Source organism: Vipera ursinii, assembly GCF_947247035.1.
Source record: "Vipera ursinii genome assembly, chromosome: 3".
Classification (NCBI taxonomy): domain Eukaryota; kingdom Metazoa; phylum Chordata; class Lepidosauria; order Squamata; family Viperidae; genus Vipera; species Vipera ursinii.
The window spans coordinates 44,442,104-44,455,973 of NC_139516.1; the positions used below are offsets into that span (position 1 = coordinate 44,442,104).

A 13,870-nucleotide genomic window follows, 5' to 3' on the forward strand; every position below is an offset into this window, starting at 1 on the left:
AAAATGGGTGAAATGGAGGTGACGATACTGTAGAGCTCATTTGCCAACTCTTAAAAATTACTGGGGAATAAACATTTTGCATTTGATATTGTGGATTGCATCTAGAGTTACATTAAAAGAGTAGATAAACCAGCTTCAACATGGGCAGAAACTGAAAATTGAACCGGAAACAGCAGAAGATGTTGCTTATTATCTCCTGCTCAAGGGATAATTATAGAGTCCTTGAGTTACGAACATTCTTTCAGTGACTGAAGTTATAGTGGCACTGAATGAAAGGATTTATGACTGGTCCTATTCAATTTTTTTAATATTAATTTTAATGGAAGGAAGTAGAATATTGTGTGAGTAATCTATCTAAATATTATCCAAAGGATGGCACAGATGTACTTATATTAGATCAATTTTGTATTAGCTAGAGGCTGGCCATTCAGGTAGGCTTGAAAAAACAGAAGATCTTTGGTTGAAGGTGCGGAAAGACCATGCCCCTCGCCTTGCCCGTCTGTCACTGGAAAGCAGGTCCTTGCAAGATGTTTTGTTATATGGTGAGCATTGCCACATTCCTTTTTTTTTATTATTTATTAATGGTTTGGCTTCATTTTCTCCTACAATATTTTCAATTTTACAAGTAGATGGTCCTTTATTTATATTATGTACACACAGTAACTGGAATGATTGGAAAAGTTAGAGGTCACCATAACTTAAAAGGCTAATGTTTTAATTCTAACTCTGGACAGTAAGACATTCATGCAATTAGTACTCATATTTAAATAAATCAAATTGTGATCTAAATTGAGCCCATGGCTTGCATAGCTGCTGACATCTGTGTTTGCCAGTGGTAGCTATTTGTGTTGAGCAACTAAGTCCCTTAATAAAGGGACTCAAGTTACAACTGTAATGAAGCCTGCCCATCATGGTTGTAACTCGTGATGGTTGTAAAATGGGTCAGTCATATGACAGTTTTTTTGGGGGCAGTCATTAAGCAAACCATTGGTTCACTATGGTCATGAGTTTGCCAAAAACTAGAAGAAAATGGAGTTGTAAAATGCAGTTGCATGATTGTAAGGCACTGCTAATAGCCATAAATGCAGCTTGGCTGATGAATGCCTGAAATGTGATCATGGGACCCTGAACAGGGTTTCGAATTCGGGTTGTAGGTACTCCCAGGTAGGTCCATCTGTACTTTGAATGGTTGCTAAACGACCATTCGTAAGTTGAGGACTTTCTGTATATAGCATTCAGATGAGCTATAGAGTTGGAGTTAAAGACAAAGGGTTGAAACTTCAGTATAAATCGGTAGACATAGTATGAAACAACGTTAACAGAACACAATTCTTTAAATTAATGTTTAATGGATTGAAGAAAAATACAATGACTGTGTGATCTGGTGGGAGTTGCAGGTAGAAGACATTATATAGCTTAGCTTATTCTTATTACAATAATTCCCCCAAATCAAGTGATCAGTAAGGTTTAAAATGTTTTGCATTTTTAATTATCTTATAAGTTAAAATTGATTGATTTGAAATTAAAATTAGGAATTTACTTTTAAATACAAACTTCATTTAATTTGCACTAAGAGACATAAGTAGATCCAGCAACATATAAACATATTATTCTTGAATTTAGAGTGTTTATTAATGAAACTTCACTCCTAGGATTCTTTCTGCGGGATTGGGGAAATTGCCCTTTTTCCCCCCTGGAATCCACTATTTCATCTGAAAATAAGTTCTGGAAGGGTACTGGCAGAAATAAAAAACATCACTTAATCCCTCTTCTTTTAGTAGGAGGCATCCCTTTAGTTTGTAAAAGGATAACTCTAGATCTAATACTGTCCAGTACTTCATTGTCCTAAGACCTGGAAATAATAGTGAAAGCAAAATAGAAAAAGAACTGAAATATTGTACATATACCTTGGTATAGTTTTATTAAGTTTCAGAGCAGCTATTGAAAATGTAATAAATCTAAAAATACAGCCTGATCTGATGAAACAGGAGATAACAGAATACATTTATAATTCATACCAAATAATAATGCAAATGTCAGGAAGCAGATATCCTTTACATTATATCAGTGTAACATTTGATTAAATCTGATTCAGTATGGTATTATAAATTATATAAATTATACCGTGAAGAAGTTCATTGTATAATTGAACTTATACAATTAATTAATAGTATAGTCATTAACTTTTATTAATAAAAATAGAAAAATACGTACTATTAGAAAGGACCATAGAAAATACTTTAGTTTGATAAAGTTGATATTTATTTCAGGTAAACCAAAGCTAGGCCGTGAATTGGGCCGAGGGCAATATGGAGTGGTGTACCTATGTAATGCCTGGGGGGGACACTTCCCATGTGCGCTGAAATCTGTTGTTCCACCAGATGAGAAGCATTGGAATGATCTTGCACTGGAATTCCACTATATGAGGTTAGTATAATTACATTTTGGGGTTAATGAGCAGGAAATAGCAAGAAACGCCTGCCAAACTACAGGTAGTCCTTAAAATAAGAAAGGTGACTTAATGGCTGTTCGAAGTTACAACAGACCCCCTACATACAACCTAGTTTCTAAGTTATGGCCACTGCAGTGCCCTGTACTCATTTGCTTTTACGACTGATTGCAGGGATGCTGCAGCACACGCACACACACACACACACACACACACACACACACACACACCCGCCTCTCCCCATCCCAATTGTACAGACTGCATTAATAAGGCAGGAAAACAGAGCAGTTTATCCATTGAACGCATAGCATGATTCTGGAAGTGGCAGTGATACCAGAAGGCCCTAGAGATTTCCAAAAAGCAGACTACATTAGTGAAGGTTATTTTGTACCTCTGCTGCATGATTCAGGAGGTGGCTACCATGTTTCCAGTAGCCGAATTACATTTTGGTAGTTGTAAATATTGTCGCTGCTTCCAGAATTATGTCACATGGCTGTGCAATGAAGCAATCCTTTCCAGTCTCTGAAATGCCTCGGAGCTCTTGAAAAAGTAAGTGATGAGGAGAGTGTTGTCCTGGTAGGGTAGGAATTGGACCTAAAGCCTATGGGGTCCCGGGGGAGTGAGAAAAGGCCTGTGGGGACCCAACTGGTGGGAAGTGGAGACGAGGTGTCCTAGGAGGATGGGGGAGACTTTGGGAGGCGGACAAAGGCCTTCCTTCCTTCACCTTATGCTCCATTTAATGACCTGGTCTTTCATTTAATGGCCGCATCAAGAAAAGCAGGGGGTGAGGATCATTAAGAAGCGCATTTCGTTTAACGTCTGTCATAACATGTGACTTTAATGGCAAGCCCCCTTAGGTTCGCATCTCAAAAATATATCAAAATCAATATAACTTGGCAAAGTGTCAAACCTTTTAGCAGATTTGCTGTAATTTGCAGATTTTCATAGTTAAAATATTTATCTGTAATTTTTTCATCCTAACACTGATGAAAAACAATAGTTTAAATAAAGTGCATATTTCTGAAAGTATAGGTTAAAGAAAAATAATCTTGAAATGTTCTAGGTTAGAAAAACTGCTTTGCTTCTTTTGCTAGTAATTGTCTGTTCCTAAGAAATTGAATAGGTAGAATGATTACTTGGATCTTACTTTTGACATACCCTCTAGGTCACTGCCAAAACATGAGCGGTTGGTAGACCTTCATGGATCCGTGATAGATTATAGCTATGGAGGAGGTTCCAGCATTGCTGTTTTACTGATAATGGAACAGTTACACAGAGACCTCTATACTGGATTAAAGGTAAGGAGAAACTCTTTCAAAACAGGAAAAACTGTTTTTAAAGAAAATGAAATGCCTTTGTGACTAGTGGCCCTGTGTGATAGCGATAATCTCAGTGTAATCCTTTCCACTTTCCACTCAAAAGTGTGGTTGTGATAGTATGGTTTAATTTAGTTTAGATTAGATCACATTAGGTTAGCATCTCCATGTTTTCTGCTTATGCCAGCCAATAAGGAAATGGGAATTTAGTAGGGTTATTTAGGTTTCATGCAAGGAGTCAAAAAGCAACATTTTTATTTGCTGGGTCCTATATTTCCCCACCCCATTTTGCTAAATAAATAGATATCACTATTATATTGAGAAATGGGAAAGAGAGAAAAAATGCTTTTCTTTCTTTCTTTCTTTCTTTCTTTCTTTCTTTCTTTCTTTCTTTCTTTCTTTCTTTCTTTCTTTCTTTCTTTCTTATCTCTGGAACCTTCTGCTAAGTGCAAGGAGGAGACCATAATTTTCCCCACACTATTGTCTCAGGGATACCAAAAGAACAATTAACTTATTCAGTTGCCACCCTCAATATTCAGTTGCTTCAGATGGTGCTGAGAGTGTTGAGTTCTCATTGGGCTGCCCTTGAAACCTTTTCCTTCCTCCTTTTATTGCAAATATAGACTTCCCTGAGAATGTGTGTGTGTATTCCGGTTAGAATTCTCATATTCAGCCTAGCAGAATGAAATAGAACAAGCAGAACCATGCCATGACGTTTTCAACTAATCTTCTGAGAGGAACTATTCTCTTAAGAAACTTTTTCCTGAGAAAACCTTTTGTCATATACAAGAATCACTTCTTAATAGTTGGGACTACTAATCACATTAAGAGATTGCTAAAGGAGAGTTTTCTTTTCACTTAGGCTGGTTTGACACTGGAGACAAGATTACAGATTGCACTGGATGTGGTTGAAGGGATTCGTTTTCTTCATAGCCAGGGGCTTGTTCATAGAGACATCAAACTTAAAAATGTACTGGTAAGGAATAACTTTGTGCCTGTAATTTTAATCCCTATGCTCAAGTGAAATTAAATATAAGTAGGTAAAATAAGGGTTTTATTTAAATCGTTCTCTAAGACGATGCCTCTGCTTTTACAAATAAATAAGTAGAAATTATAGTGATTGTAAAATGGAGCAAAGTCCTCTTGTTCTGTTGAAGAAATATACACACACACCCCTATATATGTTTGTGCATGTAAATTATTTAAAGGCTAATCACACACACACACACACACACCATGCTCTACATAGATTACTCTTAAAGAATTATGTTACAAATTGTACTACAAATTGTAATTGCACTGTTAGCTAGTGCAAAATATAGATATTACAAATCTGAAAAGTTTACCAGTTGCTTATTGGTTGTGACCAATAAGCAATTGGTAACCTTTTCAGATTTGTAATATCTATATTTTGTACTAGCTAACAGTGCAATTACAATTTGTAATACAATTTGTAACATAATTCTTTAAGAGTAATCTATGTAGAGCATGATGCAATAACCAATATGTGATATAACCAAGTAATGGATAAACTATCACTATATGTAGTTTACTCAGGAAGATTAACAGCTCATAATCCCTTTCATGTAAAATAAAAATAATTATATCAAATTTACCTGATGCTTTTATTTATTAGTTTGTTATTTATATTCTCCCTTTTCTCCCAGGGAAGATGCATAGGGCTCCTTCCCTCATTTTTCTCCAAGAATAACAGTATCTGGTATAGAGATAGAGACTAGACTAACATCACCCAAGTAAATTTCCATGACTAAGTGTAGATTTAACTGTTGGTATTCATGGATCTCCAGTATCCAAAGCACTATATCTTTTTTATTGTACTAGCAGTAAAACAGAATGGATTTGAAAGAATTTCTTTTCTTTCATAAGAAAATTCCATCTAGTCAGTGGTTAAGACTACAACTGTATATCACCTCATGTTTGACATTTTTTTAAGAACTTAATGAGGTATGAGACTCTATGTAATAGTTAAAAGCAAAACCTCTAGTATCAAACCTGATATGATCTAGAGTTATAATAGGAACAACAAGGGTGGCTTGTTGTATACTAGTTAATTACTTCTAAGACCATGTATCTGATGCCACTGGTCGAAGTATGAGACTTCATTAACTTTATTCAGCAAAGACACTTGAAAATAGGAATTGGTTGTAGAAGTTACTGCTTGCTAAAGAGATTTGATGGCAGGATGTTTTTGATAATCGTATTGCTTGTTGTGCAATCATTGTATATTACATTTTATATTCTTTACAGCTGGATAAAAACAATAGAGCTAAAATCACTGACCTGGGATTTTGTAAACCTGAAGCAATGATGTCTGGAAGCATTGTTGGGACACCTATACACATGGCTCCTGAACTCTTCACAGGTGAACTTATCTTGAAAATCTTATTGATTGTTAGCAATGAAGAATTCTGAAGTAAAATCTTGGTAAAATACTCTATATCCAAGAAAATCAGAAAAAGTACTGTTTCTTTCAGGAAAGTTCATGTGTGTATGATAAGGAGAAGTAAACACATTGAGAACTCTGTTACATAGATCTCAATCTTGCAAAACTTTAAAAAAGGAGTTAATTTCAAGGACAACAAAATTTCATAATTTGGGGCCACTAGAGAGATTCTCTCTTTTGCTCTCTGAAACTACGAAACAAATGAAATAATTGAACGAACCTAGGTAATCCTTGGTACAAATACAAAACGATTTAGCTTAATGTTAGCATTTTATCAGAATGTGAAAATATAATCCATGAATGGTATTGTTAATCTAATTTTCATCACTGTGTTCCGAGAAGCTGCTTGTGAACACTGTGGGTTTAGGAGATGGGGGGAGGGCAAATTAAAAGCCCTTAACCCAAATGCAATCCTCCAAGGGAAAGCACTGACTTGGTTATCCGGTGCCAAAATGGGCAACTATCTCATTATGAAAACACTTTCTTAGGAAAACTACACTGCTTAGTAAATTTAGAAGGCTAAGGAATGCATAATGCTAGGAAAGAAAAGTAACTCCTTAGAAAGAAACTATGTTACTTCTCTTTGTTCTTTCAGACTACCACTCACCTCCACCTTTATAGTCTTGTCCCATTACCTCATAGTTATACCCTAATAATCTTCCTGACTTTACTGGGCGGATGATCGGTTATATTCATTGAAATATCTGGCTGCCAAATCCAATCCCATGTAAATTATAATTTGCTTAAGTCTATAAATATAGTCTGTAGCTCCATCTCTCTTTAGGCTTGTCTTTGCTTCCAGCACCGTAAATAAACCAATTTGCACTTCAATTATAGTGTTTCCTAGTTTCTGGTTCAACTGAACATTTTTGAGGGAAATGTTTCCTATTTTATACCCAAAATGTCTTATCTCTTGGAATATGGTATGTAGATTCTTGGTATACAAACCTATGAAATTACATGATCAGTCATGTCAGTGCTCCTTAGTCTAAAAAAGAGCATTTCTGTTTGGCTGGTTATTACTTGATCCAAGAGAGTGATAAAAAAATACTTAAGTGTATATGTGGCCCAAGTTGTCACATTTGTGGTATAACATTTTGTGCCAGCCTCCATTCATTGTGCTGCTCGTGTCCTACTAGATTACCTAATGGAGGATGGATATATGTAGGTAGATTTTAACCAATATTTCTTGTTCATATTTCACAGGGAAATATGATAACTCTGTGGATGTGTACGCGTTTGGCATCCTATTCTGGTACATCTGTTCAGGACAAGTGAAATTACCAGAGGCTTTTGAGAGATGTGCAAGCAAAGATCATCTTTGGAACAATGTACGAAGAGGTAGGCATAGCTGCAACACAAATAGATTATATCAAATTGTGAAATGATGGTGAATACATAGAATTTCCTAAAGCAGAGGTTTGCTGGTCAGATTCTGTCTTCATAGTATTTCAGAATGTGAATGAAATCCAAACCAGAAAAAGATTGGTGGGTAAGTATTTTAAGTATTGGATCTCTTTTCTTACATCAACTTATGCTAAAGTTATCTTAGTGGAAACTTATTTTAACAGACATGAAGAATGGAATAGAAGGGCCCATAGCACTCATTTTAATACGGTGGCAACTATCGATATGTCATATAATAGTGTATACTTCATTATAGTATCTTGATGTGTTTACAGGAACAAATCATGTAGATTGTTTTATCATTCTTCTAGAAATGTATACCAATAACAATTTATAAAAAGCTTAAAGCAATGTTGGAGTAATAGAATGTTCTTGCATTTCTTGGTAATGCTGCCTGTTGGTCTTTCAACCTTCCATCAGGACCCTAAATCTGGGAATGATTCAGATAAGCCACATAAGTTTCTCTTTAGAAAATGAGGGAAATGTAATTCTAACCTCATTATATCTTACTGGTATCCAATTCCTCAGGAACTTTGAATCTGAAGCACTCTGAAGTGTTGGGAAATGCCAGCTAGGCATGGAGGAAGAATCAAGCAGGGAATTATAGCCTTGAGTCAAGATGCAGGACTAATACCCCCCCTCCCCCAAGCTCCATGGAACCTTATTTATGTTTTCCCAAGGGAAGCAAACAGTCTGGAGAGATTTCTGTGTTATAGGCAGAATATAATAAAATTGTTACCTTGAACCCTACACATGTGGATCTGGTTGCTTGCGCCTGACATTAGATAGAGTTTAAATTGCTATTCCTAAATACTATCCAGTGTATCTCTGCTATGGTCAGAAGGACGTGCTTCTGTTGTATACTTAAGATGGGAACTGTGTCATGTTTCTGAAGACAGAGATATAGCTAGCGCTAAATATACAGTATTAAAAGTGAATCACACTAATGTTTACTCATGTAAATGGTCCACTAATATGTACACTGTAACACTGTAATAAGCTACTTAATTAGAGCATCAGCAGCTGTATGTATAAATCTATCTATAAATGTCTACACACTAGGAAAATTCTGTTTCCTTTTCCATTCTGCCTATGCAAATTGTTACTGTAATTTTAAATAGACTACTTGCGTAAGTATTCATACATATTTGAGAATATTCAAAATATTCATAATGTTTCTCTCTTTCTCCCAATTTGTATGGTTAGTCACTTGTCAAATCTGGCCTGCTAATAGAGGATTAAAAACAGCAAAACACAAGTAAGAATCAATAAAAACTGACGCTACTTGGGTAAATAGATGACAATGGGTGGCACACAAATCTAATAAATAAAAATAATTCATATAGCATACACTAAATTGGGCACGTAAAATATATTGCCACAATACCTGGGGGTGGGGGGGAACTAAAGCCTGATAGGATCAGGGCCATCTAAATCTTGGAAGCAGGGAAATGTTATTCACAGAGCAGTCAAATATCTAGGCCCTGTGCCATGTAGGGCTTTATAGATAACCACAATGCAGGTCAAAGGTAGTAGTGTTATGCAGGCCTCCTAAGCTGTATCTTCAACAACTTGTATTGCTGTATTTTTGGCTAACTGAAGCTTCTTAGAGGTCTTCAAGGACAGCCCCATGTATGTCATAGGCCAAGTGAGAGGTGAATGAAACATTAGTAACTGACTTATTGTCAGTCAGGCCTCCCAATCCAGAAATAGGCACGGTTGGTACATAAAATGAATGTGTGCAAAGGCCCTACTAACCATGGCTGCCACTGCTCTTTAAGCAGGAGCCCTAAGAGTACAAGACTTTGACATTCTGCACTAGTTATCTGGGGAAGTGCAACCCAGTCCAGATTAATAGTGGAAGCTCTCTAGAACATAGTAGCTTCCAAATCCACAGCCACTCAGTTTTGTTAGGATTGAGCCTCAAGTCTTTTATTCCCCATCCAGATTCCAACAGATAATGTGTTACCTGAAAACCTTTTATTCTTTATAAAACTTTGGATGAAACTTATTTCCAGAAATAACAGAACAAAACCACCGCAATTTATAGGCCAAAGGATTAACTTTGCACCTTCATTACATTACCACATTCTCCTCTCTCTCTTAGGTGTTCGCCCTGAACGTCTTCCCATTTTTGATGAGGAATGTTGGCAGTTGATGGAAGCCTGTTGGGATGGGGACTCTTCTCAGCGCCCTCTCTTGGGCATAGTCCAACCTATGTTGCAAAGAATAATGGATAGACTTTGCAAATTGTACTCTGAACAGTTGAACAAAGGACTGGATGATTCCACTTGAAGACATTGTGAATTTGTTCAGTTATGTGAGAACCCAGGTCTCCACTTTGCCACTGGCAACTCAGTGGCTCCCTGGAACAAATCAGCCAAAAATTGAGGGTTCAGGTGAGATGATTGAAACTCCACCTTTATATAGTAGCCAGAGACTTCTGTTTTCAATACACACTACTAATGCAGCTTGCCAGTGCTTCCTTCTTCCTTAAAAATAAATTAGAAGACTGGGAACTTAGACCCCAGTCTGTAAGGGGTTTTACTTATCTGTTCAGGTTCCAGTAGAGGCAGAAAGCACTGTTAAGTTCAGAAGTCTGGCAGTCAACACAACTGCATCTTAAGCTACAGTCCCTACTAGCTAGATGCATGTACATCGGCCTTTCTGAATGTCATACGTATGAATGTGGATGATTGGAAGAAATATGATGGTGTCCCTTCCAAAGGGAGGGTAAACTTCTAATTTTTGCAGTGGAGAGAGCTGTGAATTAATTTGGACTTCTGATGATATGTGGTATTGTTTGCACAATGGGATCAGACCTCATAATGGGAAAGTCTCACTGCAAGAATATCCCGAAGTATAAGCTCACTGTCATTTATGAACCAAATTGCTTTTGGGGAAATTGACAAATAGGTTACAATGGCCTTATTTTATTATTACCATTACTTTACAAACTTTAAGACAATACTTCACTCAAAGGTTGTTGATATATTGAAATAAAAAGACAAGTAACAACTATTGCCTGTAACCAATGGACAACCAAATGTTTTTAATCATAGCAGATTTTGCTTTGCTTTTCTCCCTTTGAATCTAAAGAAAGGCAATGACTGTTTTAAACTCTTAATGTTGACTGGCTATTTTAAAACATTTTGTCAGCTTTGTATTTTTAAGTCATTCCTTTGAAGACTATTTAAGAGAAACCTGCCACTTTTCTGTGGATGTGTCTGACCATCATTTTCTTCTTTGGGCTTAATTATTTAATATTTCCCATGTAATTTACATACTCCAGCACAAAGATTCCTTTTCATTTGTTTATACACAATTTAGTTTCATAGCACAATAATATTTTAAGAATGTTTAGCCTGAAATGCAGTGTTTCTGGCACAGATATAGAATGGGACGAACTACCAGTACCAGTATTCCTTCAGTTGTTTGGAGAATGGGAAAAAACATTTTACTTCATCTGTATACCATGAGACATATACTGGTCCCATTGACATAGGACAACCTGTGTGCTGTGCAAACCTAATCATTTTTTCTAGGAGGCACCTTTTGTACAAAGCAGAAATGGGGCCTTTCTCCTAGTTACGTAAATCACTAAAAACAAAAGTAGCCCCTCAGTGTTACTCAGTAGTGAGATAAACCTTTGTGTGTGCGCCATAAAATCAGATATAATTCTTTTAAAATAACTGCTTCTTACTTAGTTGCATTTATGGTTCTTTTACAGTCTAAAGTTGTTTTGGCACTTCTGTCCAACAATTGTAGCATTTGGCAAATTTACCAAAATAGGCAGCCATAGCTGTGAACTTTACAGAAAAGCACCTTTTCTCAAATAAGAAGTTCAAATATTGTCACAGATGTATTTTTGGAGTACCATTCCAGTCACTTGACAGTATTACTTATTTTATATCTTTTGTTTGTACTATGGTGGCTAGTGATATTGTTTAGAATTAGGAGCATCTCGGTCAGTATTTTTGGAAGTAGAGAAATAGTTTATGTAATATAAAATGAAGCTGTTTTTGAACACATTGTGCATAGCTTTTACCAATCAGCTACTTTTTCACCGTTTATCTTGTGCCTTTAAAAATTAATCATGCTCTTTTGAGGCTGTCTTCCCTGTTGACGTAAAATTGGCTGTATCACTTCTCAGTATAAAACACGCATGCACTTTTCTGCTGGGAATATATTTTTATTTGTGCTGTTATCAGCCCCCACAAACAGATGATGTACCTGCAAAAACCAGATGAATGTTTTTGTTCCTAAAGATGCTACTAGTAAAATACATTAGGTTTGGATTTAAAAGATACATTCCATTTCACATTAGAAAGTTTATGAGTTTTCCTAGTGTTATTACTACTACTGTAGCATAAGAAATGCAGCATATATATTGTAAACACTAAATATTTTCAAAGGTGAAGGTATAGGAGCAAAATGTGGTATTATCCATAATATTGTAATGGATGATTACAACTGTCAATGAGTATAAAAAAGTCAAAGAGATTTGACAAAAGTATACTATCAGATCTCTCTAAAATCTTCCAGTTATGATAGCCTATAACTACTCCATTTCCATTAAAACATGGTTAATTTTATCCCAATTATTCCATACTCTGATACTTTATTTATTGAACTGTACTACTCAACGTTTACATATTACTACCAACTGAATGGCTAAAGCAGGTGCTCCAGAAGATTAGACTGCTATGTATGCAGATCAAAGGAAATCCAGCTAGTTTACAAAACAGATACAACTGCAGAAATTACAGCTGGCAGGTTAAATTATTTACATTGGTGCTAGTAATTGATGCTTCTTAGGTGAAACTATCTGAAGTTTTCATTGCTTGGATAGTCTGTTTTGATTTGGGAACTGGCCATATAAGTTCTGGACAAACACTACATAGGAGTTACATGAGCTACATTTTAGCTTACAAAACAAGGCTTGAATTCAGGGTAAGACTGCATTGTTGTAGTGCTGAAGTCCTAGCCTTAGCTTGCTGGTGCATTGCTCCTACCAGTCACATTCCTATTTAAGTGGACTGACATTTTTTTTTGTATCACCTCAACCTTTTATTGCTTATAGCTTGATTATGCAATGTGCACTGTTCTAGCTTTTCTAATTAAAAAACAAACTCTACCATGTAACAGTTTTTATAAGCACTTCCTTTTTGTTAGTTCCTTTCCCTCCTCTTATCAGGATTTGGAAAGTCAGGAGAGATACTTGAATCATCATTTTCTTCTTCTTCTATTTCCAGAGCGATAGACTTAATGAGAGGAACATCAGCACTGCTTCTTTATTTAACGTGTTTTTGTGCTGAGCTCCTTTCATTTTTAGAGATGTATATAATGCTTTGTCTATATCCACTGCCTCTTAGTCAGAAGTTATCCTTTTAAAAATATTATTGGTTTATTTTTCTCCAGGGAGAGAATAAGAGCATATTTGCATATGAAACTCCCTCAGGGGCTTAAACAGTACTGCAAACATCTACATTTAGGTCTGTTAAATTGATGGTCAACTGTTACACTTGATCAGCAGCAGATGAAACAGGAGAGAGTTGTATAGTTCCACTGTAATGCCTGTAGATTTTGTACTACTTTTTATTTTTTTTAAATGATGTATTATAGTGTTAAAGGCAAGGTAACAAACTTACCAATTATATAGGAAAAGTGCAATAATATGGAAATTCAAGATTTAAAGACAAGTATTTTCCTTGTATTGTGTAATATTACTTTTCCACTGCTGCCCCTCTCCATAACATGTATTTTAAAACAATGTGAGAATTGATTAAGACTTCATTTAATGCCAAAATGAAGCTCTGTTTTAATAGGTGATAGAATGCACTGAAGTGCTGTTACATAATAAAGATTTCATTAACATTTTATTACTGGTGTGGTTTATTCTTTTAGTAATTGTTATAGTGTTAATCTGTGACATCACCAGCTGTGGTGAGGAGAGAGACAAATTGTAGTAACACTGATGACTTAAATTGACGTTTCATTTACTTAAGTTTTGTTGCTTCCATTAATAGCATTTTTCTACTTGACAGCTGGTACTGACATATCTTGTTTCTATGCCTATAACTGTAACAAAGTAGCTACCCTAAATCAATCAATCCTACTTTTTATTCTTTCCACTTTTTTATTATAAGCTTCCTTCCATGATGAGGTGTCTTCCAGGAAGACAGAATGAAGTCAATTGAGCAAAGATAAGAGCCTTCATTAGGACTTACTTTG

General features: G+C 35.8%; 1 protein-coding gene across 2 annotated transcripts in view; it reads left to right on the top strand.

Moving 5' to 3' along the window:
- The window catches only part of DSTYK (dual serine/threonine and tyrosine protein kinase), a 46,821-nt gene extending 33,305 nt beyond the window's left edge, over nucleotides 1–13,516 (top strand). The window contains exons 7-14 of one of the 2 annotated variants that reach the window (XM_083358658.1): nucleotides 413–542; nucleotides 2,271–2,427; nucleotides 3,615–3,747; nucleotides 4,628–4,741; nucleotides 6,034–6,148; nucleotides 7,436–7,570; nucleotides 8,843–8,894; nucleotides 9,744–13,516. In XM_083358658.1, the coding sequence (XP_083214784.1) occupies nucleotides 413–542; nucleotides 2,271–2,427; nucleotides 3,615–3,747; nucleotides 4,628–4,741; nucleotides 6,034–6,148; nucleotides 7,436–7,570; nucleotides 8,843–8,894; nucleotides 9,744–9,756 (849 nt within the window). In that variant the 3' untranslated portion in view covers nucleotides 9,757–13,516. The remainder of the gene's footprint in view (nucleotides 1–412; nucleotides 543–2,270; nucleotides 2,428–3,614; nucleotides 3,748–4,627; nucleotides 4,742–6,033; nucleotides 6,149–7,435; nucleotides 7,571–8,842; nucleotides 8,895–9,743) is intronic. The other variant, XM_083358657.1, reaches the window with a different exon arrangement.
- Nucleotides 13,517–13,870: the final 354 nt, after the last annotated feature.